The sequence below is a fragment of the Mobula hypostoma genome, chromosome 8, assembly GCF_963921235.1.
Source record: "Mobula hypostoma chromosome 8, sMobHyp1.1, whole genome shotgun sequence".
In the NCBI taxonomy this organism is placed as follows: domain Eukaryota; kingdom Metazoa; phylum Chordata; class Chondrichthyes; order Myliobatiformes; family Myliobatidae; genus Mobula; species Mobula hypostoma.
The window spans coordinates 78263539-78291152 of NC_086104.1; the positions used below are offsets into that span (position 1 = coordinate 78263539).

General features: G+C 41.9%; 1 protein-coding gene across 1 annotated transcript in view; it reads left to right on the forward strand.

The window, feature by feature from the left end:
• The first annotated feature begins 644 nt into the window (after positions 1–644).
• The window catches only part of ankef1a (ankyrin repeat and EF-hand domain containing 1a), a 51083-nt gene continuing 24113 nt past the window's right edge, over positions 645–27614 (forward strand). Inside the window, exons 1-3 of the mRNA XM_063055097.1 lie at positions 645–823; positions 1031–1424; positions 25150–25349. Coding sequence (XP_062911167.1) covers positions 1076–1424; positions 25150–25349 — 549 coding nt within the window. The 5' untranslated portion in view covers positions 645–823; positions 1031–1075. The remainder of the gene's footprint in view (positions 824–1030; positions 1425–25149; positions 25350–27614) is intronic.

The window sequence follows — 27614 nt, forward strand, 5'->3', positions numbered from 1 at the left end:
AAAGAAGACTGCCATTTATTTCATATGGCTAGATGACTTACAACCTCATTTAGGTATATAAAGGGCCTAAAACTAGGAAACAAAAAGGAACTATTTCTTTGGCAGTGTGTTTAAAAACCAGTGAGCATTGAATAAAATGATTTTATAGTGAAAATGAGGAAAAGTGTTTTCATTGGCCGGAACTCACAGCCTTAAAAAGTGTATATGCAGAATTCTCCTCCATTCTTAAAACACAACACTTCGGCTCTTCAAAAACATGCCTGGATGTTTTCTTAAAGATCGGTAACCCAAAGAACCACAGATCAGGTGTCGAAGCTGAATTAGGTTAGGTAGCTTTTAATTCCACCAACAAGGACATAGTGTGTCAAACGGCTTTTTGGGTGTCAGAAATTTCCAACATTTCTGTGAAACCTCCCACTCCTTTCAGTTTTAGTTCCGTCACTTTTAAATCAGAGTCTCAGAATGCGCAAATTTCTTTTAAAAATCTGCATTGAGAATAGGTGTCCTTTTAAATAGTTCCTTCTTTGCTCCCACGTGGCATAAAACCCAGACACTTCCTTGTTACGGAGCGTTCTTTGTGATGTCGCACTTTGTTGTCATAGCAGCACAGTGCTTAAGTTTGAAAGTCCTTTCCCTATTTTGTGTTTGTCTCTGGAGGTATCTCGTCCAGTGCAGCAGATTAAATTATTATGGACGTATTTTATCTGTTTTGTACTCAGTGTTGAATTGCAGCGAGGTGAAACCGTTGACAATACCAGTTTTCAGCTAGGCTCGCTTAGTGTAAACTTGTTAACAGACAGGCAATGAAGTTTCTCGGAGCGAGGTAAGTTACCTTCTCTCTGTTAACATGCTTAACTTTGGACTCAACGGATCGATTTTTTTATTATTTTATAAATGCATTGCAAACAGCTAAACCTAGTCTTCTTCATTTGCAAAGTGTCAGTGAGAAGGAAATTACACCTACATTACAAGAAACGACAGCAGATGAAAATTTGTTTCTAAATGTCAAATACTCTTGCCTTTTATTTAGAATGCCCCGAATGTGAGGAAGGGTAACTTGTCATGCAATGGCGAAATGTCGCACATTGCACAAGGACGTCTTCAAACTCTGCAAGTTTACAAACTCTTCCAGTTTGTCAGGCAGCGGGAGAAAGCCGAGATAGAAAAGTTGATTGTTTTGGGAGTCCCGCACTTGGTGAATTTGAGTGAGCCGAGCCAAGGGGAGTTCGCTTTGCACGTGGCTGCCCTCGCTAACGATGTTGAAATATGCAAACTACTGCTGTCGCTTGGGGCTGAACCAGACGTGGTGGATCTGAATGGCAGGACGCCGGCCATGATTGCCGCCGAGGCCGGGCATGACTTTACGATGGAGGTACTGGCGGAGGCAAACGCAGACATGACAATTGTAGACAAGGACGGGAAAGGTACTGTGCAGCGATTAACATGTATTCTATCCTCAAGTTAAATTGCTAATATCATTTAGATTATTGTGGTACTGATGTTTTTTGAAAATATTGATTAAAACTTACGTATCAGAAGTAATAGATGGCTGAATTTCTGTGGAGGAAATTTCATCTTAGCGCACGTCGCATTTATTTATTTAGAGATGCTCAGTAACAGAGCCCGCGCCCCCCAACAACACCGATGTCACCAATTAACCCACAGAGAGTGTACAAGCTCATCTCGGAAAGCAGCGGGAACCGAACCCTGGACACTGGTTACACACTGTAAAGCGATGTCCTGACCGCTACCGTGCCATCCCAGCGATGCTGTTAGCTTTAGCTGAAATTTTATCATAGTGATTTCTTGATGTACTTGTGTAATTATTGGACTAAAAACAACCAACCACATGTTTTTTTTAATCACAGGCCACAAACATAAGATATTTTACAGATGTTGTACGTCCAGAGTAGTAAACGCAGAATGCTTGCGGAACTCGGCAGATCAAGAAGCATCTGTACAAAGAGAGTCCTGAAAAGTCTCGGCCCAGAACATTGACTCTATTCCTTTCCATAGATACTGCTTGATCTTCTGTGTTCCTCCAGCAGACAGTCACAAATTGATTATGTAGCAGCTGATTAAACTGATTTATACTGAAAGCACAAAACTGCAGATGCTGGAAAGCTGAATTAAAAACAGAATGCTGCTTTTACGGTGGGGGGGAGGTCAAAACTAGACAGAAAAAAATTAACCTTTCAAAGTTCAATTTATTATCGAAACACATATCTTACCATATTTAACCCTAAGATTTGTTTTCTTGTGGGCATACACAGCAAATCCAAGAAACATAATTGAATCAATGGAAGACTACACCCAACAGGATACACAAACAACCCGTGTGCAGATGACAGCAAACTGTGCAAATACAAAAGAGAAAAATAATAATGATAAATAAGTAATAAATATTAAGAACATGAGATGAAGTGCCCTTGACAGTGAGTCCATAGGTTGTGGGAACAGTGTTGTTGTTCGTCCTTCATAGTCGAAGATGACCATGGCTTCAAAGTCAAATGGGAGATTGGTGGCTGTGGGTCCGGAGGTGACTGATGAGGCCAATCCGGGCCCTGAAGGCTCGCCCACATGTGGGACACAAGTGGGTGGGTGCTGTCATGGCAGTGGATGCTGCTCGGGCCTTGCGCACAGCATGCTTTCGTTGCGCCTCGATGATGCGCCTGACTTCAGCTGCACAGGCTCCTGTGGTGATCTTGCTGCGCCAAGCTGGACGGTTGAGGGCAAGCGTCTCCCACGTGTTGATGTCGACACCCAGGCCTTTGAGGGACGCTTTCAGGCAGTCTTTGTAACGGTTCTTCTGCCCCCCGACTGAGCGCTTGGCCTGACACAGTTCTCCGTACAGCAGCTGCTTAGGCAATGGGCTGTCTGGCATTCTGACCACATGTCCAGCCCACCTGGCTTGGGCTTTCAGCAGGAGGGTGTAGACGCTGCAGAGCCCAGCTCATTCCAGGATTTCCGTGTCGGGGACTTTGTCCTGCCACCTGATGTGGAGGAGTCTGCGGAGACAGCTCAGATGAAAGTGGTTGAGCTGTTTGGCATATCTGCTGTAGACAGTCCAGGTCTCGCTGGCGTAAAGGAGGGTGGTAAGGACCACTGCACAGTAGACCTTCAGCTTGGTGGTAAGGCTGAGTCCTCTCTGCTCCCAGACATTCTCACGGAGTCTCCCAAAGGCGTCGCTGGCTTTGGCAATCCTGTTGTTGACCTCAGCGTCTATGTTCACTGCGCGAGAGAGTATGCTGTCTAGGTAGCTGAAGTTGTCGGCTGCCTGGAGGTTCTGGCCCTTCACCGTGATGCGTGGCTCCTGGTATGGCTTTCCTGGGGCAGGCTGGTACATAACTTCGGTCTTTTTAGTGCTGATAGTGAGACCGAAGTTGTCGCAGGCTTGTGAGAAGCAGTCCATTTCACGCTGCATCTCCTGCTCTGTGCTGGCGTTGAGTGCGCAGTCATCAGCAAACAAGAAGTCTCTGATGACAGTCTCTTGCACCCTTGTAACTGCCTGCAGGCGCCTAAGGTTGAACAACCTGCCATCAGTCCTGTATCTGACGTGGTTTCCTTCTTCGTAGTTATGGAAGGCATCTGTCAGCATGGCAGAGAATACCATACTGAACAGAGTCGGGGCAAGAACGCAGCCTTGTTTGACGCCATTTGTCACTGGGAAGGCCTCCGACTCGTCGCCGTCATCCAGAACTTTCACCATCATACCATCGTGGAACTGCCGGACGATTGTGATGAACTTGCTGGGGCAGCCAAACTTCTCCATGATCTTCCACAAGCCTTCTCTGCTGACCGTATCGAAAGCCTTGGTTAGATCGACAAAGGTCACGAAGAGGTCGCTGTGTTGCTCCTGGCATTTTTCCTGGAGTTGGCGCGCAGCACAAATCATGTCCGCACACAACCCGTGTGCAGACGACAGCAAACTGCAAATACAAAAGAGAAAAATAATAATGATAAATAAGTAATAAATATTAAGAACATGAGATGAAGTGCCCTTGACGGTGAGTCCATAGGTTGTGGGAACAGTTTAGTGATGAGGTGAATGTAGTTAAGTGAAGTTATCCCTCTGGTTCAAGAGCGTGATGGCTGAGGGGTAATACCTGTTCCTGAACCTGCTGGTGGGGGTCCTTGATGATGGATGCTGCTTTCCATGTAGATGTACTCAATGGTGGGGAGGGCTTTGCCCATGATGGATGAGCCACACTCAACTTTTTGGAGGATTTTCTGCTTAAGGGCATTGGTATTGACATACCAGCCCGTGATGCAGCCAGTCAATGTACTCCCAACCACACATAGTTTGTCAAACTTTTAGATGTCATGCTGAATTTTTGCAAACTTCTCAGGAAGTCGAGGCTTAGGAAAGATCCTCTGAAGTGATAATGCTGAGCAATTTAAAGTTGCTGATCTGCTGGCTTCCTCCTCCTCAGGTCAGTAAGCAGCTCCTTGGTCTTGCTGACATTGAGTGAGAGGTTGTTGTAGCACCAGTCAGCCAGGTTTTCAGCCTCTCTCCCATGTGCAGATTTGTCATCAGCTTTGATTCGGCCAAAGACAGTGGTGTAGTTAACAAATGTAAAATAGCATTGGAGCTGTTCTTAACCACATAGTCCTGAGTGTAAAGCGAGTGGAGCAGGGGGCTAAGCACATGGTCTTGTGGTGCACCTGTGCAGATGGAGAAAGTGGAGATGTTGTCACCAGTCCAAAATGACTGGGGTCTGCAAGTGAGGAAGTCAAGGATCCAACTGCACCTGGAGATATTGAGGCCAAGGTCTTGAAGCTTATTGATTAGTTTTGAGAGGATGATGATATTTGAATGCTGAGCTGTAGTCAATAAAGAGCATTCTAATGTATGCATTTTTTGCTGCCCAGATGTTCCAGGGTTGAGAGAAGAGGTAACTAAATGGCATCTGTTGGGGAGCTGTTGTGCCAGTAACATTGGCATTGATCTTAGTCGCTTCTCAGGCAGAAGTCAAAATGTTTCAGGTGAATGGCTTTTCATCAGAGCCTAAGATATATGAGCAGAATTATGCCATTTGGCCCGTCAAGTCTGCAGCACCATTCCATCATTGCTAATTTACTATTCCTCCCAACTCCATTTTCCTGCCTTCTCCCCATAACCTTTAACACCGAGTAATCAAGAACCCACCTTTGCCACCTGTGGCAATGAGTTCCACAGGTACACTACCTTCTGGCTAAAGAAATTCCTCCTCATCTTTGTTTTAAATGGACGTCCAGTATTCTGAGGCTGTGCCCTCTGATTCTAGACTCGCCCACTATAGGAAACATTATCTCCATATCCACTCTATACAGACCTTTCAGTATTTGATAGGCTTCAGTGAGGTAGCCCTCATTCTTCTAAACTCTAGCGAGTACATCCAGGGTCATCAAATACTCCACGTACATACGTTAACACTTTCATTCCCAGAATCGTTCTTGTGAACCTCCTCTGGACCCGCTCCAATGACAGCACATCTTCTGTTAAATAAGGAAACCAAAACTGCTCCAAGTGTGGTGTGACCAGTGCCTTGTAAAGCCTCAGCATTGCATCCTTGCTTTTATATTCTCGCCCTCTTGAAATGAGTGCTAACATTGCATTTGCCTTCCTTACCACCCACAGAGTCTGCAAGTTGACCTTTACGGAATCCTGCATGAGGACTCCCAAGTCCCTTTGCACCTGTGATTTTTAAATTTCTTTCCCCTTTGGAAAATAGTCTGCTCTATAGCTCAGTACTTAACACCATCATTCCTACAGGACCTAAGCCCACGTACCTCCCTCTGCAACTGGAACCTTCTCTTCCTAACTGGAAGACCCCTATCTCTGTGGATTGGAAACATCTCCATCTCACTGACAATCAACACTGGTGCTCCACAGGAATGCGTGCTTAGCCCACTGCTCTACTCTCTCTACACCCATGACTGTGTGGCTAGGCAGAGCTCAAATGCCGTTTCTAAATTTGCTGGTGATACAACCAATTTCAGATGGTGACAAAAGGGCATACAGGAGTAAGATATACCAATTAGTTGAGTGGTGTCACAGCAGCAATCTTGCGTTCAATGTCGACAAGTCCAAAGAGCTGTTTGTAGACTTCAGGAAGGGTAAAACAAAGGATCACAACTAATCATCATTAGAGGGATCAGAAGTGGAGAGAGTGAGCAGTTTAAAGTTCCTGAGTGCCAGTCTCAAGTACCTAACCTGGACACAACATATTGATGCAGCTATAAAGAAGGCAAGACAGTGGCTATATTTCATTCAGAGTTTGAGGACATTTACAAACGTTTGTATCAACTAAAACACTCAAAAACCTCTACAGATGTACCGTGGAGAGCATTCTGACTGGCTGCATCACTGTCTGGTATTGGTGGTCTACTGCACAAGGTTGAAAATAAGTTGCAGGAACTTGTAAAATGAGTCAGCTCCTTCATGGGTACCAGCCTCTGTAGTATCCAAGACATTTTCAAGGAGCAGTGCCATTCGAAGGCAGCATCCATCATTAAGGATCCCCACCACCCCGGACATGCTCTCTTCACTCTGTTACCATCGGGAGGGAGATACAGAAACCTGTATCTTAATCTATATATACTTAATGTACTGTAACTCAGTTTTTTCTTTCTGTATTTATTGTGTATTTCATTGTACTGGTGCTGTAAAGTTAACAAATTTTGCAACATGTGCTGGTGATATTGAATCTGATTCTAATTCCTTCTACCACAGTGCATGACCATACACTTCCCTACACTGTATTGCATCTGCCACTTCCTTGCCATTTTTCTAATCTGTCTGTCCTTCTGAAGACTCTGATTCCTCGACACTACCAGCCCCTCCACCTATCTTCATATTGTCCATAAACTTGACCATAAAGCCATCAATTCTGTCCTTCAAATCATTGACATATAATGTGGAAAAAAAAAGCAGTCACAACACCAACCCCAGTGGGAAACCACTAGTCTCTGATAACCAACCAAAAAAGGTTGTCCTTATTCCCAGTCATTGGCTCCTACCAATCAGCCAATCTTCTATCTGTGCTAGTATCTTTCCTGTTATATCACAGGCTATTATCTTGTTTAGCAGCCTCATGTGTGGCTCCTCATCAAAGGCTTTCTGAAAATCCTAGTCAACAACATCCACTGACTCTCCTTTGTCTATCTTGCCTATTATTTCCTCAAAGAATTCCAACAGATTTGTCAGGCAAGATTTCCCCTTAAGGGAACCATGCTGTCTTTGGTCTATTTTACTATGTGCCTCCAAGTACCCTGAAACCTCATCCTTAACAATGAACACAAACATCTTCCCAACCACTGAAGTCAATTTAACCGGCCTATAATTTCCTTTCTTCTACCTCCTCCCTCTCTTCTTAAAGAGTGGATTTACATTTGCAATTTTCCAGTCCTTTAGAACTATTCCAGAATCTAGTAATTCTTGACAGATCATTACAAATGCCTCCACAGTCTCTTCAGCTACACTTTGCAAATGCTGGGGTGTAGTCCATCTGGCCCAGGTGGCTTATTTACCTTCAATCTCTTCAGCTTCACAAGCACTTTCTTAGAAATAGCAACACATTTACTTCTGTCACCAGCCACGCTCTAATTTTTGGTATACTGCTCGTGTCTTTCACAGTGAAGACTGATGCAAATTACTTATTCAGTTCATCTTCCATTTCTTTGTCCCCTATTACTACCCCTTCAGTGTCATTTTCTAGCTGTCCAATATCCATTCTTGCCTCTCTTTTATCTGAAAAAACTTTTGGTTTCCTCTTTTATATTAATGTCCAGCTTCCCATCATATTTCATCTTTTCTCTTTGTTTTTGTGTAGTTGCCTACTGTTGGTTTTAATGGCTTCTCAATCCTCTAACTTCCCACTAATTTTTTGCTATTTACTGTCTTTGACTTCCCTTGACTGCCACAGTTGTCTCTGAAATTCCTTTTACTCCACTGTAATGCTGATACATCTGACTATCTTCTTCTCAAATTGCAGGGTGAAATCCGTTATACTATGACCACTGTCTTCTTAGGGTTCTGTTACCTTAAGCTCTCAAATCAAATCTAATTCATTTCATCACACCCAATCAAGAATTGTCTTTCCCTTAAGGTGCTCTAAAAAGCCATATTGCATTCTATAAATTGCCTCTCTTGGGATCCAGCACCAATCTGATTTTTTTCACTCTTAAAATCCCCCATGACTATCTTAACATTGACCTTTTCTCATGTCTGTTTTAATCTCTTTGTAATTTGGTAGACTCATCCTGGCTATTGTTTGCAAGCCTGTGCATAACTCCCTACTGGGTCTTTTTACCCTTGCAGTTTCTTAACTCCACCCACAGGGATTCTGCATCTTCTAATCCTATGTCAACTCTTTTGAAGGATTTGATTTCAGTTTTTACCAACAGAGCCACATCACCCACTTTGCCTACCTGTTTGTCCTTTTCATACAAGGTGTATCCTTGGATGTTATGCACCTAACTATGATCTTCTCTCAGCCATGGTGTCCACAGTGCCGTTCCTGTCAAATTCTAAGTGTGTTGCAAGATCAACTACCTTGTTCTGTATACTGCATACATTCAAATATAACATCTTCAGGTCTGTATTCATCACTCTTTTCTATTTTGCCCCATGTTAGGCTTCAGCTCATACCACTGACTGCAATTTTGACCTGTTGTCTGCTTGTCCTTCCTCACAGTTTCACTACACACTGCATTTACATATATACCAACTGCCTCTTCAGCTTCTTCCTGGTAGGTCATTCCACCCCCCCCCACCCCAAAGTATATTCAATGCAGTACACTTATTATTGAGAGGAACTGTCACAGGGGTATTCTCCACTGGCTGCCTATTCCCTTTCTCTCTCCTGAGAGTCACCCATCAACCTGCCTCCTGCAGTTCAGGGGTGACTACCTTCCTGTAGTTCCTATCTATCATATCCTTATTCTTCCATATGAGCTGAAGGTCATCGATCTTCATCTCCAGTTCTGTAACACCGTCTCAAGGAAGCTGCAACTTGATGCAGTTCATACAGATGTAGTTATCAGAGACACTGGAGGTCTCCCCAAGTTTAGACATCTCACACAAATAATATACGACTAACTCTAGACCCACTCTCAGCACCCTAGCTATGTACTAATAGAGCAGAAAGAGAAAAGAAACCTTATTGAAAACTTAGAACCTCCGCATGAGCTTACCCAGGCCTTTTCTCGCGGAAGCCTGCTGAGCCAAAGCCAAACCACTCTAACACCAGCCCACTCACTCAATGGCCGCTCCAACAATAGCTGCTCTGCTTACACCTCCCTTCTTTTTATTGGCTCAAATAAAACTCACTCCTGTTGAGACTTGTTCTTTTCACATGGCTCCCACCTTGCAATGACGTCTCTCTCTCACTCGCTACTTCAAATGATCACGTTATATTTCTCAGTCTTTCTTCAAGCTTGCTTCTACTAGGCATTTTTATATTCACTGGGCAGCTGAACAACAGTGTTCCTCTCTTTGATTATCTTGAAGGGTATACCACCAATTCCGAAAGAAATTAACGTTATAATGCTTTTATTTGCAACAGTTGCTTTGGTGTAAATAGAATATGGTTCTTCAGAGGTTTTGGGGCTTCCCAGATGGATGACTATGTAGATTTAAGAATTAAAAACAGAATTTACTGGAAATACTCAGCTGATCAGGCAGCAAAAATAAATAAAGTTAATAGATCAGAGTGATGAAAGGTCATCCACCTGACATGCGAGCTCTCTTTTTTTCTGTGCAGACCTGGCCTAATCTGCTGAGTATCTCTAGTACTCCTGGTTTTTATTTCAGATTTACAGCATCTGCATTTTTTTTTCCTTCATGAAAAATTATACAATGTTTTGCAAACAATCACGAAATAGAAAGTAAGCTGTCAGGTGCAGCAATTAATACAAGTTTGGAATGCTTGTCCTTAATATAAAGGAGATAAAGTAATATAAAGTATAAATGTTAATTATTAAGGAGCTTAATATGAAGTATTAAGAGCTTAAGGATTAATATAAAGTATTAAAATATACCTTAATATGAAAGTATAAACATAATGAAGTCTTCCTACCACAGAGCATTGGTGAGACCACACTTGTAGAACTGAATACAGTTTTAGTGCCCTGATTTAAGGAACAATTCATGAACTGTTCCCAAATAACAAACAGGTTCTGTTTTTACAGATGCTCATAAATCAATTTTGCCCATAAGTTGGAAAGTACACAGAAATCATTCAATACTGGCAACCATGTCTTCATAGTGTAATAATAAATGGCTTCAAAAGCATATAAAGAACAATTACTTTTCAGAGCGGAAACTAGTTTTGACATTTGTAGGAAATTTACATGTATACGACTTTTACATTTAATAATATTTTGGGAGCTCTTTTGTAAGTCAGCATTTCAGCTGAGTGACTGTGCATTTTCTTCCATAAGCGCTGCCTGAACCATTAAGTTCCTCCAGTGTTTTGTGTGTTGATCCACATTTTAGCATCAGCAGTCACTCTTGTGTATCTTTAAAGCCTACTTCGTCAACCAAGCCTTTGGTTGGCTGCCCTAATATTCTCTGATCATTTAGTCTCAAATTTTGTTTGACAGCATGCTTTGGGACCTCTTGGTACAGTATATGAGCGCTATAAGTACAGGTTGCATACAGTGTTAATTCAGTTTGTCACACAGCACGACACTCCTTTTATTCTCAGTATGAATGTATTTTTTTATTGATGCAATGAAATTGGATTGTGCCATATGGTTTATGATCAGTGAACTTGGACTTTCTATCACTGCAGCTGTTACTTTTCCAGAAATAGTATTGTAATTTATTGTGCTGTTGTAAAATCAATCTACAGCCTACAATCATTTGTTACTAATTTGATGTCAAATAAAACAATAATCTAATGATTAATTGCTGTGAATTTAGAATTTTGAATGCCACTATTCACAGGAATAATGCTTCATTTCTGTAATATTTCTAGTGAGTCTGTGCTCTACCCTAACTGGCTCTCCATTATAAATGGAGAACAAGAAAATGAATTCGGGCCTAAGCCATATATAACCTGCTATTTCAAATCACTTCCTTTTCAGAGTATATTCACAGTTTCAATTTGGAGAACAATTTGCCATTTAATAGCTCTTTGATGTGTAATCCCATCTTCAAAGATCTTTTTTATTTGAATGTTTTGTTTTGCTCAACGAAGAACTGTTTGAATTATTCTCCATTTAGCTTGGTATGTAGAGACCATCCCTGCAATCTCGTAATTGTGTGCTGATGTATGGCAATGTGTCAATATTGTGAAGGCCTCAGTTGGTATATCACAGGAATTTGGAGTCTGACACTCCTTTGCAGTCTTAAGAAACAAAAATAAATTTTTTAAAGTAATAACAGCAGTGGTTTTTAAAAAAACATTAAATTAAAGTGAAGTGCTTGTTTAAAAAAAAGAGTAACAGAACTTGACATTCTCTTCCTAATTTCTGAGTTGTGAACTCGCATTCAAATGAATCCCAGCATGACTGGGTTCCATCCATGGTCTCCTTGATGATGGAGTGCAGTGACAGATGCTTTGACATCCGTTGCTTAGTTTGTTCCGGACTTACTGCAGAGGCGTGTAAGCCCAGGATATGCTGACCTTCCAAGTGGCAGGGAGCCAGTGTTTCCCTTTGGTGTTGTTTCAGGCCACACCACCTCAATTTGGCCTATTCTTATTGTTAAAGAAAAATTCCCTTTTCTTGTCAGCAATCTTAATGAAGCACATTGCGATCACTATTTGTCCTAAAATTATAGTTCTCTATATTGAACGGCTTTTGTGACCTTTCTGTCCATTTTATCATATTTTCCCCCATATTAATTTTTGTATTTTATTTCCAAGATCCTTTTGGTGATAAATTTTGTACAGGTAACAAAGGCAGAAATAATTGAAGGAATCTTGGAGTTTCCTTTCATGGAACATAGAACAGTATAGCACAGTATGGACCAGCTTCTATAAACCTACTCTACAATCAATCTCACTCACTCACTCCATTTTTCTAACTCCTATATGCTTATCTAGGAGTCTCTTGAATGTCTCTGATGTCCCTCCACAATGTCCTCCCTTTCTGCACCTGCGATACTATCCCTGATTAGCAATGGCACTTCTTACCACTCTTTGACATCCCTCCATATCCCTTTTAAACACCAGCACATCAAGCAGCCCATGTGACAGCTAAGTGCCTGTAACGCCCACAACATCGTAACGCACCAATCTGTGTTCTAAGTTCATCACACTTATTCTTAATACTTCTCACATTAAAAAGTAAACACATTTCAACCCATCCACTGACTGTATATATACTCTATCTAATGCCTGACCTTCCTCACAGGCTCTCTGGCCATTGCATCTACTTTTACACCAATTGCCCCATCATCTGACATTACACTTGGTTCCCATCTCCCTGCCAACCTAGTTTAAATCCTCCTCAACAGCTTGCTATCTGCTGGTCCTCCTGAAGTTCATATGTAACCTGTCCCTTTTCTAGAGGTCATACATTCTCTAGAAGAAATTCCAATGGCCAACAAATCTGAAACCATACCCCCTGCACCAAATCTTCAGTCACACATTCATCTCCCTATATTTTCCTATTCTTACTCTCGGTGGCACATGAGACAGGCAGCAATTCAGAAACAATTCAGAATACCCTTGAAACACTGCTTTTTATCTTCTTTCCTAACTCCCTGTATTGACTTTTCAGGACACATCTTTTTCCTATCAATGTCGTTGGTACCGATGTGTACCACAATACATTGGTACCAACACATTCTGGCTGTTCAGTTTCCCCTTTAACAATGTCGTGGTCTCAGTTTGAGACTTCTCTGAACCTGGCACCTGAGAGGCAACATACCTTTTGGGAATCTCCACAGAATCTCCTGTCTGTTCCTCTAACCAATAGATCCCCTATTACTCCCCCCTTCTTCCCCCTTCCCATCTGAACCAGAGACCCGGCTGCGACAGTTTTCAATTGGGAGGTCATTTCCCCCCCCCCACCCCCACCCCCACGATAGTATCCAAAGCAGTATACTTGTTATTGAGGCGAACAGCCATGGGCATAAACAGCACAGGCTGCCAAATCCCTTTCCCTCTCTTGACAGTCACCCAGCTACCTGCATCCTGCAACCAAGATGTGATGGCTTCCATGTAATTCCTGTGTTATCAGCCCCTCAGCCTCCCAAATGATCCATAGTTAATCAGCTGTGGTTCCCTCATACAATATGTATGAGGCTGCAGCCGATGCGTTGGTGTAGTCAATAAGGACATGGAGGTCTCTCTGATTTTCCACATGCTGCACAGGAGCACTCCACTGCCCCAACTGCCATTCCCATTGCTCTACATATTTAGAATAAATAAGGACAGTAATAGGTCTAGTCTCAGCTGTTTGAATTGGCAGTGTAATGGGAATAAAAAATACAACTGGTATGTTTGACAGAAGAAAGCAAACAGCTGTGTTCACTGTAAATGGAAATTTTTAAAATATATATGCCAATGCTGGAAATCTAAAGTTCTGGAAACACTTCGCATGTCAGGCAGCATCTGTGGGAAGACAAACAGAATTAGCATATATGGTTAAAGTCCCAAGGTCCAGATAGGTTCAGGAATGTCTTCAATGTTACATAGATTCACATAAATAGATTGTGAATGAAGAGCTGGTGACCTGAAGCACTGATGCCACTGACCACCCGAGCTTTTCTAGCACTTTTTGATTTCCTGTTTGTCACATACCCTGTGAAGGGTTAAAGAACCAGCAGAAATGGAAAACACTTTGGAGTCCAGTATTGCTATCAACTAATGGTATTTATTAGTAACTATGCAATACAGTAATATAAATGCAGATATATCAAACAGGTTAGCAATGATTTTATATACATACATGTGTGTGTGAGTGTGTGTGGAGCAATATGAAAACCAAGCTTCAAGTCTAGGGGTAAATAGATAGTCTTATGATGATGAGTGAAGTTCAGTTCATGGTATTAAGTTGAGTAGTAATGGGGAGAGAGAGAGAGAGAGGGAGAGATTTGAGTCTTCAGGTGAGCTGACGCCATCGAAATCCTTTAGAAGTCACTGACTGTGACCACAACAAAAGGGACCGTTCTTCTGTGGTGGAATTATAAACCCAGGTGAGAGTTGAACACACGAATAACTCCCCACCGGTCACACCCTTTTCACACTGTGAGAGCCACTGATCGGTCCGCCTGATCGATCCTCCAAAACCCACCTTTTCTGTGGGCACCATAAAGCTCATTCAGCGTCCAAAACCATGTGTCTGTAGGTCTAACAGCTGACCTTCTATTTATCTCGCTGTGCTGAATACTAGCTTTCCATCAAACAACTCCTCCCCTCTTTCTCTGTAAGAACTTGGAAGCTGCCAGTGTCCTTGCAAAAAGTATAAACAAACTGTGAGCAGTCTTCATCTCTCTCTCTCTCTCTTTCTCTGTCTTTTAACAAGGTGACTGTGTTGGACACCTCTCTCTCTTTCCAAAAGCACAGTTCATAGGGGTAATTCAGGACCCTGTCACATGTTATTGTTACCAACATTTGAAGTTTTTTTTCTCTGATATTTATATAGAGGTAGGTGGGCTCACACTGAGGCTGACAAATTCTCTTGTGCACATGTGTCCTCCCCTCCCCCCCCCTTGCATTGTTATATTGTTATTTTAAAAAAAACAGCCATTCAGACAGAGGCTTTGAAACACAGACACTGACACACAGGCTATTGTCAGATACAGTCATGAACAACTAAAAAAAGGCACAGGCTGATACTGAACACTAGTACTGAAAATATATTGACATGTGCTGTTCTTAAAAGAACAAGAGATGGAGTTTTTAGCACAGTCGGTACTTGTTCGAGCAGCTCTTTGTTTTCTGGAGGTTTGTGGATGGTTCACCAATTGCCTGCATTTACTATTTTCCTAACTATATAGTGGACCGGTGAGAAGTAAAAAAAAACTTGTCTTAAATTAATTCTTTACCGATACCATTGCATTTTGACACCACAACCAAAAATAGCCTGGTACAAAAATAAAACGTGCTTCAATTAAACAAAAACATTTATTTGTGTTTGCAATGTGATTTCATTGTAGTCTTTTGACAGATATCCCCCCTTCCCCACCCCTCTTGTTTTTGGGTCATTAACGTACTGTGACCAATTCATGTACATGGTATCACTGTTTTTGAAATTTTCGTACAGTTTTACCCTTCACGTGGTAAAGCTTCATTGCAACTGAACTTAATACTTCAAAGGTTTCAAAGGTATATTTATTGTCAGAGGAATGTGAAAAATATACATCCTGAAATTCTTTTTCTTTGCAGCCATCCACAAAAACAGAGGAGTGCTCCAAAGAGTGAATGGCAGTTAAATGTTAGAACCCCAAAAGCCCCCCAGCTCCCCCCCATGCATAAGCAGCTGTAAAGCAACATCCCCCTCCCCCACCAGCAAAAAAAAAAGCATCGGTGTCACCCCACCGAGCACTCAAGCATGCAGCAAAGCATCAGTGAAGACACAGACTTGCAGTACCCTAAAGCCTACTTGTTCACTCGGTATTTGACATACCACAGGCTCCCTCTCTCCCTAATAAGGGAAAGAGAGGTGTCTCCTTGTGAGTCCTATGTTGAATTCTTTTGGTTAAAGCAAGTGCAGCTTGTCTCCCTCAGCCTGGCCCCGTGAGGTTCAGGATTTAAAACTGTGACTGACAATGTTGGACATTTTCTTCTTGTGAATATTTTTACCCCAAATATTTCACATTAACCTTGCAGCTGGTGCTGGCGCTTTTTCATTTCAAGCACAGGCTTGTTTCGATTATATCTCTGTGGATGTGCACCTCCTTAGGACATTTACAGCGACAAGTGCATAAAAACGGCCCAAAGAATCATGGGGACCCGACTCACCCCAGCCACAAACTGTTCCAGCTGCTACCAACAGTACCAAGCACTAAAGTCAGGACCAACAGGTTCCAGGACAGCTTCTTCCATCTGGCCATCAGACTGAATAATTCACAATGACACAATGTTGCTTTGCATATTTATTTGCTGTGTACTGTTTTCCTAAATGAACCCTAGGGTGCTTGACTGTTGAATGGGCTGTGGAGTAAATTTTGTTGAATGGGCTGTGGAGTAAATTTTGCTCATTACTGAACGTACTATGTCTGTAAGTGTATGTTCCTTCTCATTTTACATTGGCAATGACTCCAGACTTAAACACAGGAATTACTCTAGTTCTTGTAATAAATGTGCTGCTTTTGGAGAAGGAAGATGATTTACTTGCAGAAAGAGGGAAAACAGGTTTAACTGCATCTCGGGTTGATGAAACCTACCCAGTCTTGTACCAGAAACAAAAATCTCAGACCTAGGTGATATTTGGACACCTCTGAAGGAAACATTCTTTACAACCTATGCTTCTTAAGGGAGACTGCTATGGAATTATAATCATACATTCTGTTGACAGAATCCAGGTCTGTCAACAACTTTGTCGGCATCTCCTTATGAGGAGAGCTCTTTTGGCCCATGTTTCTACCAGTTAACATGGTTGCAACAAACATCAGTATTTTTATAGAAAAGGGTCTCTTTCATGTCATGACTGTTTCTCTATGCCCTTTCATACATTGTGCTCTTCTAATCCTTAGTGTAAGGTTTCATAAGGAGAACACTCTCAATAAGCAAAGGTACAAGAAGTGATGAACCATTCAATCATTATTTGAGGATGGCTGAAAATAGTGAATTGTGAATTATTAATTAAAGCTGAATGGTGGCAATGACAACAGCAACTTGAATCTACAAAGTAACTTTAGTGAAATACCCCGAGAGATCATCATGAACTTTTTCAATGCAATCTGTATTTGTATGCATAAGAAACCAATAGCAGACATCCCACCTCTCCTGGAAGTTTCGGGAGCCTACCGCATATCGATAGTGGCTCCCTGACGCCCGGAAATTATATACAATATCCCGGAAATAGATTTTTTGGAGAGGGAGAGTGAGCATCCTGATTGGTCTCTCTTCGAGCTAAGAGTGGTCCCCAACCACCGGGCCGTGAGGAAACGATATGATTTGGCGATATGAAACGATATGAGTCAGTTGCACCTTTCCTCATTCCCTGTCACGCACTGTTGAATTTTAACGCATGCAAGGTCATCAGTGACTCAAGACGTGCAAAGGAATGGGTCCGTGACCCATTTGTGAATGTCCCCGGTGAATCAGCCATGTCAGTGCAGGAAGAAGATGGTGGGCTTGCAAATGATGGTGGGCTGAAAATTATGTTTGACATAACATCTCTGCCAGCATTTTGAATCAAAGTCAAGGCTGAATATCCTGAGATAGCCACGAAATCACTGAAAACGTTGCTTCCACTTCCAACATATTTCTGCGAAGTGGAGTTTTCTACAATGAATGCAACAAAAACTAAATTGCAGAATAGACTGGACATAAGGAACCCCCTTCGAGTATCGCTGTCTCCCATCACCCCTCGATGGGACCGTCTTGTTGCAGGGAAATGAGCCCAGGGCTCCCACTGATACAGCGATATTGGTGTGTTGCAATGATTTTACATGTTCATACGAGGAAAATATGCGCTATGTGTTTAATATCAAAAGTTACTAAAATGTTATGATGCTATTGACTTGTAAGTGACTTATGGTGGTCCCCAACCTCCGGGCTACAAAGAATACAGCGGTGGCCGGAATGTACCCACCACATCTTTAAGAAAAAAGTCAAAATAAACAAGCTAATAAACAAGCGTCGTCTCTGATCTGGGCCGACATTTACGTGCCGGGCGGCACCTAATCAATTAGCTTGTTTATTTCGGCTTTTTTCTTAAAGATGTACTGGGTGCGTTCTGGCTACCGCTGTACCACTTGCATTCTTCGCGGCCCGGAGGTTTGGGACCACTGTTATAATTGACTTATCACTACATTCATGCGAGGAAAATATGCACTGTGTGTTTAATATTAAATTCGTTAGATAAACCCCTTTAGAAACAAAATTGAGTGTATTAGCCACTTTCAAGTGACTTATAGTTGACGTATCACCTATATCTATATTCCGGTTGCGTTTTACACCCCCCCCCCCCCCGGGTCAGCCAGTCCGCAAGAATATTGTCAATATTAAACCAGTCCGTGGTGCAAAAAAAGGTTGGGGACCCTTGATTTAAACTAGCTGGCTGGCTGCCAAGGAGCTACACTATTGATGTCCTACGTGATGAGGCCAAACTCCCTGTAGACTTGCTTAAAGTTGTAATAGAATAAACATGGTAATATAATATAAGTACATATTTTAATGTCACATTTGCTGCATATACCCAACTTGGTTTACAGATTAGACAAAATCACTAAACAAAGTATTACATACACCCTTGGAGGTCGACGGGGCGGTGGGGGGGGAGATATGGGGTTGCGGGGGCGAGGGTGCTACCTCCCTGAAATGAGTTTTTGCAGGGTGGGATATCTGCAATAGGATAAATTATCATTAGTTGAATCCAACTAGTTTTGAGGGAAAATTATATTTCTCAGGGCCTTGGCATCTTGAGGTGCAGTCACCAGTGACTGTCTCCCCTTGCTTATACACTGTCATTTCATGACTGATAGAAATGGCAGTGACCTCCTAGAATGATGCTAGTCGTAAAATCATTCAGTGCAGGAATAGGTCCATCAGCCAAATGAATCATTGCCAACCATCAAACACATCTTTATACTGATCTTACAATAATTCCATTTATTCTTCCTGCATTCCCATGAGTTCCATCCAGATTCTACCACCCACCTATACCCTGGGGCAAATTTTTCTTGCCAATTATCCTACCAGTACTCAAATCTGTGGGATGTAGGATCACCTGGGCGAAACCAATGCGGTCATGGTGCAAACACCACACAGATGACATTGAGGTTAGGGTTAACTAGATCATTGGAGACGTGAGGCAGCATCTCTCGTAGCCGAATCACTGTACTATCTTAACTTTTCTGCTTTCTACCCTCTATTATTCTGAGGCATCCCTCCATTTACTATTTTTATATAGAGCAATGCTTATGATAAGAGCTGACCAAAGCAATGCATACCACTTTGTGGGCACTTGAATCATTCTATTAATTTTATTTTATATTGCAAAACAAAACCTACACACTTGTGGAGGTCCTGCTTTTCATTTGATTGAAGTCCTTGTAATGAAATGTGAGTGGCTAAATTTGATAGAGATCAGGAGAATCCCACAGAAATCCTACACAGTAATAGTTGTAAGCAGTTTTTTTTTGGTTAGTCATTTGTGTTGAGTAGTGACTCTATAAAATAAACAAGTGCCTACTATCTTCACATAAAGTCTCCTGTCATTCTGCCTCTACATAGGATGATTGTCAACTATTTGGAGAAAAATCATAAAACTGCAAAAATTTTATGAAATTGTAAAGCAGTTGATAGTGCGACTCCAGCCATTATGCTCCTTCTAGATACCCATTGCTGCTAACACAACCAGTGTACATTGTCTCTATGGAACATAGAGCATAGAACAACACAGCACACTACAGGTCCTTCAGCACATGACATTGTGGGGGCCTTTTAACCTACTCTAAGATCAGTCTAACCCTACATAGCCCCCTACTTTTCTATCATCCATGTTCATGCCTAAGAGTTTCTTAAAAGCCCCTAAAATGTCTAACAAAAGCACCACCCCCAGCATGGTATTCCGTGCACCCACCACTCTCTGTGTAAGGAACTTACCTCTGACATCCCCCCTATACTTTCCTCCAATCACCTTAAAATTATGGCTCCTTGTATTAGCCATTTCTGCCCTTGGAAAAAAGTTGTTGGCTGTCCACTGGATCAATGCTGCTTAAGATCTTGTCCACCTTTGTCAATTTAATTCCATTCAGAAGTACCATTTCGCAGAGAAAATCCTTCATCTCTAAACAGGCCAAAATTCTGTTCTGCCCCATTTTCTGCTACCTGAGTGCTAGTACAATTGGAGAAGCACCAGGGCCTGGTTGTAGATTGCTGCCAGGTTTATGGCCGTTGACAATCAGACATTAATGAACAGACAACTCTACAGTTCCTCCATTAACTCTAGATACATAATCCTTCTGGCAGTATCCTAACCTGCACCAGACCCACCATCTATCACCCTCACTCTCTGATGCATATTAGCTCTTGCTCCAGCAGCGTCACATTTCTACAATTCCCAGTTTTATTTGAAGATTATTCAAATGTTATTGAAGCCAAGAATTGCGATTTTAACCCAACCATGTGCAGTACATGTTCCCTAGGCAAAATTGGAGCAATATTTCTTAAAACTAGTGACTCAGTGCTTAGTTGGTTCCATACAACAGTAGTGAAGGAGAGATTTGATGCTGAATGTTAATCAGAAGAGAATCTGCAGATGCTGGAAATCCACAGTAACACACACAAAATGCTGGAGGAACTCAACAGGCGACATCTATTGTGAGGAATAAACAGTCCACATTTCAGGCTGAGACCTTTCTTCAGGACTTGGGTCTTTAATGTGAACAACCAACCTGCAGACATGCCCTAAACCACTACCGAAACCCACATTAAAATAAAAAGGGGCAGAGCAACTGATGGATTTCTTGAACAGCATGTTACTGAACCTACAAGAGAACATGCTGTCTTAGATCTGGTCCTGTGCAATGAGACAGGTAAAATTAGTGATCGTATAGGGCATCCTCTTGAAAAGAATGATCACAGTATGATTGAGTTTCTCATACAAATGGAGGGTGCAATCGCTCAATCTAAGACCAGTGTATTATGCCTAAACAATGGCGACTATGATGGGATGAGGGAGAATTTGGCTAGTGTAAACTGGGAACACAGGCTATACAGTGAGACAGCTGAGGAACAGTGAAAGAGATATTTCACGGTGTGCTGCAAAAGTATATTTCAGTTAAAAGCAAGGACAGTAAGGGTGGGGAGAGCCAGCCTTGGAGGTAACTAAGAAAATAAAAGAAGGCATCAAACTAAAAGCTCTTGTGTGCAAAGTCACCAAGTAGTGGGAAACTGGAAGTTTAGGAAAACTTTAAAAAGCAACTTTAAAAAGCTAAGATAGCAATAAAGAAAGGGAAGATGGATTATGAAAATAAACTAGCAAAAAATATAAAAATGGATAGTAAAAGTTTTTATAATTATATAAAGTGGAAAAGGGTGGCTAAAGAGAATGTAGATCCCTTGGAGGATGAAAAGGGGGAATTGATAGTGGACAATGAGGAAATGGCCAAGGCTTTGAATGACTATTTAGTGTTGGACTTAATGGTGGAGGATACATCTAACATGCCAAAAAGAGATGTTATGGATGCGGTGGGAGGTGAGGACCTCAATACAACAGCTATCAGTAAAGAGGTAGTGTTGAGCAAACTTATGGTGCTGAAGATAGATTAAGTTCCCTGGTCCTGATGGAATGCATCCCAGGGTACTGAAAGAAATGGCATAAGTTATAGTAGAGGATTTGGTGTTAATTTGCTAAAATTCTTTGGACTCTGGGCAGGTCCCAGTGGATTGGAAGATAGCAAATGTCATGCCACTGTGCAAAAATGGATGTAGGCAAAATACAGGTAACTATAGGCCAGTTACGATAAGTCGGGAAAATGCTTGAAGCTATCATTAAAGAAGAAATAGCAAGGCTTCTGGAAAGAAACGGATCCATCAGGCAGACACAGCATGGATTCAGCAAAGGCAGGTCCTGTTTGACAAACTTACTGGGGTTCTTTGAGGATGTAACGAGTTCAGTGGATAGAGGGGAGCAGATGAATTTCCAGACGACGTTCGATAAGGTGCTGCATAAAAGACTTATCCATAAGATAAGGATGCATAGAGCTGGGGGTGATGTATTAGCATGGATAGAGGATTGGTTAACCAATAGAAAGCAGTAAGTTGGGATACATGGGTGTTACTCTGGTTGGTAATCAGTGGTGAGTGATGTACCACTGGGTTTGGTGCTGGGCCTGCAACTGTTCATGATATACATTAATGATCTGGAAGAGGGGACCAAGTGTAGTGTATCTAAGTTTGCTGATGACACTAAATTGAGTGCAAAAACAAATTGTTTAGAAGATGTATAGAATCTGCAAAGAGATACAGGTAGGTTAAGTGAATGGGCAAGGGTCTGGCAGATGGAGTACAATGTTGGTAAACATGAGATTATCCGCTTTAGAAGGAAAAATGGAAGATCAGATTATTATTTAAATGGTATGAAATAGCAACATGCGGCTGTGCAGAGGGACTTGAGAGTGCTTGTGCATGAATCACAAAAGGTGAGTTTGCAGGTGCAGCAGGCTATCAAGAAGGCAAATGGAATGTTGGCATTTATTGCAAGAGGGATTGAATTTAAGAGCAGAGAGGTAATGCTGCAACTGTACAAGTTACTGATGAGACCGCACCTGGAGTACTGTGTGCAGTTCTGGTCTCCACACTTGAGGAAGGATATACTGGCTTTGGAGGCGATGCAGAGGAGTTTCACCAGGTTACTTCCAGAGATGAGGGGGTTAGACTATGAGGAGAGATTGAGTCGCCTGGGACTGTACTCGCTGGAATTCAGAAGAATAAGAGGAAAAAGGGATATGTAAAATAGAGGTAGGAAAGCTGTTTCCACTGGTGAATGAGTCTGGAACTATGTGACATTGCCTCAAGATTCTGGGGGGGGGGGGTAGATTTAGGATGGAGATGAGGAGGAAGTGCTTTTCCCACAGAGCGGTGAATCTGTGGATTTCTCTGCCCAATGAAGCAGAGGAGGCTAGCTCAGTAAATATATCTAAGACAAGGTTGGATAGATTTTTGCATAGTAGAGGAATTAAGGGTTATGGGGAAAAGGCAGGTTGGTGGAGATGAGTCCATGGTCTTATTGAATAGCAGAGCAGGCTTGATGGGCCAGATGGCCTACTCCTGCCCCTATTACTTATGTTCCTATGTCATGTTCTTATGATATAAACCTTAGTTCTGAATCTAACAAGCACCAAGGCACACCCCATAACCTGATGACCCTGAACAGTTCTTCCTGCTAACGTCTGGAGACGTGTGCCAAAACTGAGAGAGTTGTCTCATAGACTATTCAGGAAACAGCATGACCTTGATAATCTGACCAGCAACGCAAACCGAACAGTTCCAAAACATTAGCATTCTGAGTCACTGTTGCAAAGCAGTTTTGAAACAGCTCCACAATTTAAACAGCATTTGCATACCGTAAGTAGAGGAAAGAAATTTGGATGTAATCTGAAAACTATGCATGAAACAGTTACATTTTTATAAGTGTCACCAGAGCAGCTTTCTGGCTGTAACATTATTGGCTCCAATTCAGAGAGCAATATAATCTTTTGATTGTGTTGTGCCTACCATTTCTACAACTTACTTTCACTGTAACAAAAGATTAACATGTTTGAACTTGTTCTGATGATAATCACATAAATAACTGGTTTGTAAATAGAGTTTTGAAAAACTATCATTATGTACCTTTGTGGCAGACATTTTCAATCTCCACTGGTGATCATGGTTAAAACTCAATTTTGTCATTAAGAATGATTTTTTTTCCTCTGTTGCTTGCTTATAATTGTTAAGACAACGACTTTGCAGTATGAAGTAACTCTATGGAGGATCAGGCTTCTTGCTTTGTTTCATCTTTTGTGTGTTGATGAAAGATGTTGGTATAGATATTCATCTCCATTCAATGGCATTAAGTGCGATACATAGCAGTGGACACTTGTTCCACGCTTCTGTAATCTGCTAATGAAAACAATGCCCAGTTTCTGCTATTAAATGCTTGAAACTGAACATGAATTTCTAGGCAAAACTATGCATATCGCTTCTTTTCACTTCTGGTTTAAGATTGCACTGCTGAAGGCAAGCAACAATCTGCTGGTGGTTCCCAAAGCAAGAAATACTTTATTAATAACATTTTTTTCTGAAAAATAAAATGATGGTAAATGATCACCACAAGCAATGAAGAGGCGTGCAAAGGTGAGGCTGAGTTGGGGGTGGAAGCGTGCGGGTACGAGAGAGAGTCGGCGTGTCTAAAGCAGAGAAAAGTCAGAGCAGAAGAAGCTGGGAGCAAGGTTTTATCGATCTAAGCAGCAGACTGATTTGGGAAGGTTGAGTATGGGCTGGAACATGACAGCGCGATCCAGGCCTAGAAACCCTGCTGAAGTGACAGGGCCCGAGTCCTAGAGCAAAGAAAAGACTGATGTTTGGACGATTTAAACGCCAGACCAGATGGATTGAAAAGGCCAGCTGTCAGGACCAGAGAGGAGGGGAGGGCCAGTTCTGCTCACTGCTCCACAACGTTTACTCCACTCTTCGATGCACTGAGGCTGGGGCTCTGGGCCTGCTCCAGACTCCATGTCATTTACGCCACTATGTGCTGAACTGAGGCTGGGGCTCTGGGCCTGCTCCAGACTCCATGACATTTACGCCACTATGTGCTGAACTGAGGCTGGGGCTCTGGGCCTGCTCCAGACTCCATGACATTTACTCCACTACATGCTGAACTGAACTGAGGCTGGGGCTCTGGGCCTGCTCCGGGCTCCATGACATTTACTCCACTACGTGCTGAACTGAGGCTGGGGCTCTGGGCCTGCTCCAGACTCCATGACATTTACGCCACTATGTGCTGAACTGAGGCTGGGGCTCTGGGCCTGCTCCGGGTTTCCCCTCCACACTGGGTGTTTGTCAGGTTTTTTAAAGGGTTCTTTTGGGTTTCTTGTTTTGTGGCTGCCTGTAAGGAGATGAATCTCAAGGTTGTATAATTTATACATACTTTGATAATAACTGTACTTTGAACTTTGACGCAGACAAAACCACTGAGAGAACAATTCCTTATTACTAAAGATACAAATCTGGTTATTGAGAGGCTCATCTGCAAGTTGGCAGAGTGGCCAGTATTGTACAGATGACGGATAAAGCATACTCACTTACTGCAAGGTCTGTTTTGTGTTTGAAATTAACTGTAGTTTTATACACTTGGATCAGTTTAATGGTGGATAGGGAGCAAGTAGAGAAAGAACAAGTTCTTTGTGATATTGCACATAATCCTCTAAAAGTTCATGGCCAACATCATAGCCAAAGTAAACAAGTATCCAAGCATCTTTGACAACCATAGATTTGACTCGCCCATGACTTTTCTTCAGTGTCAAACTTTCTTTTAACCGGTTTCTTTCAGGTATTCTGTATTACTGCATCACTTCTTCTCTCCGTCATCTTCATTGTTTGGAAATTGCCCTCGCACATGGAGCTGATGTTAACAACTGTTCAAAGGAGGGGAAGCCAGTCTTCTTGCTCGCATGTGAACAGGCTGCAGCATGCTCCGAAATGTGTCTACAGATACTAGAGAGGGGCGCTGATCCAAATTCTAAACTTGAGGTAAGGATGCTCCAAATGGACAAACTGAACAGCTTGCCTAAGAACACCCATTAAAGAGCAATGTGAAATCACAGAGTAACAGAATTATTCCCAAAAAAGAAGCCCTTCAGCTACTGGAGTGTAGCTATAAAATTAATCAGACTCAGATCCAGCTTTATTGATCAAGTGTATGTTGATACATAAACTGAAATGTGTCATTTGAGTTAATAACCAACACACCCAAGGGTGTGCAGGGAGGCAGCCTGCAAGTGTCATCACACATTCCAGCACCAACATTGCATGATTATAATACTCGGTAGAACAACACAGAATACACAAAACAACAATAGTGAACAAGCCCCATTTCTCCTTTCCCTATCACCCACCCAGCCACACACATACATGGTCCTCTGAACCCAGGAGAGGCCGTCTTCGGTCTTCAGCCTCCAGCGTACTCAGAAATTCACAGACCTGCGGCTTTGACCTTCCGGCCTCGACTTCTGGAATTCCGAGCAACCTTCAGGCTTCAATTTGGACTTCGATTGTCCTTCAGGCTTTGATCTGGATCTCTGACTGACCTTTGGGTTTAGATCTGGAACTCTGACCTTTGGACCTCAATCTGAAACTCCCATCAATCTTTGGGCTTCAATCTTTAGTATCAACTCCCGACTTGCAGATGATGACAAAAGAGGGCCAGAGCTCCAGGCCATCTTGACAGGTACTTCAGCTCAGCACCATCTTGCCCCTCTTTTCCCAAGAAATGTTTATCCAGTTCTATCACCTTCTGCTTTCCCCACAGATATTTATCCAATTCCATCACCTTTTCAGACAAAGCACTCCAGAATGTCACTTTGTTTAAAAACGTGTTTCTGCCTGTCCCTTCTATTACGAACACTGGTTAATAATATTTCCACACTAGATAATCAGAATCTCAATCAGGTTTAATATTACTAGCATATGTTGTGAAATTTGTTAACTTTGTGGCAGCAGTACAATGCAATACATGATAAATAAAGGAAAAAAACTGAATTACAGTAAGTATATATATGTATATTAAATAATTAAGAAAAGTCTTGCAAAAACAGAAATTTTAAACAAAGTACAAGCGTAGTATTCATGGGTTTAATGTCCATTTAGAAATCGGATGGCAGTCGAGAAGAAGCTGTTCCTGAATCACTGAGAGTATGCGTTCAGGCTTCTGTACCTCTTTCCTGATGGAAGCAATTAATAATATTTCCACATTGGAAACATGTTCCTCCTTAAAGCTAAACTTTGGTAAACAGGCGAAATATAAAGTCCAAACTGTTAATTAAGTGTTTTTAAATGTAGATCATAAACAATCACATTTCTGATTGGAAACATCAGGCAAGGATTTTACTCATTCATTCCTCTGAGAAACTCCATCAAACTGGATTCAGAGGACAAAAAAAAGATGGAGAGGCTCTCAGCCCAAAGATTAAACAGATATAAATTTAAAATGAAAAAATCTGTTCTGGAAGCTATCTCAGAAGCATGGGGGTTTGGATTTAGTGAGAAACAATATATTTATTGAAATTTAACCTTTACAATGAACTATCCCTCTCTACTGTGTGTGAACAAAGTGGGAAAGGAAGCACAGAGTTCGGAGCCTGAGCCTCACGTGCTCAGATTTCACTAGTCACTTGGTAAAGTACATAGAAAAAATGGCAGCAAAAGAGAGGTGGGAACTGATAGTTGGAAGTTTTCCAGCACTGCTGTGAACCTTATTCCCTCAAACTAACCTCCTAAACTGGTGATTAGAACCCAGCATCCTGCCTATCAGATTAGGATCCAATTGAAATAAAATCATTAAGGGAGTGGGATTAAAACTTCACAGCAATTGCTAAAATCTCAACTGCTTGTCAGACATGCTAAAGATTGATGATTCAGAAACACAATCTCGAACATTTAAACATTAAAAAGATCCTAGGACAGATCAGTCAGCCTGAAAACCATAGGGTCATTAGAGATACAATTAGAGGCAACAACAGATGGATAGATTTACATTGAGCTGATTGACCTCTCTAATTAATTTCTTACTTCCGTTTTTGTTAGGTCTGATATACAGTATGTTGCTATTGTGTATGCTGAGTTTTTTTTGTCCATTCCGGGCTTTACCTAGGAAAGAGTTTTAAAGGTGATCCGAGGGGAAAGTTTTACACAGTGAATGGTTGACACCTGAAACACGTTACCTGGTGAAATCAGATACAATCATAACATTTAAAAGATATTTAGACAGGCCCTTGAATAGGCAAGAAGGATACAGAC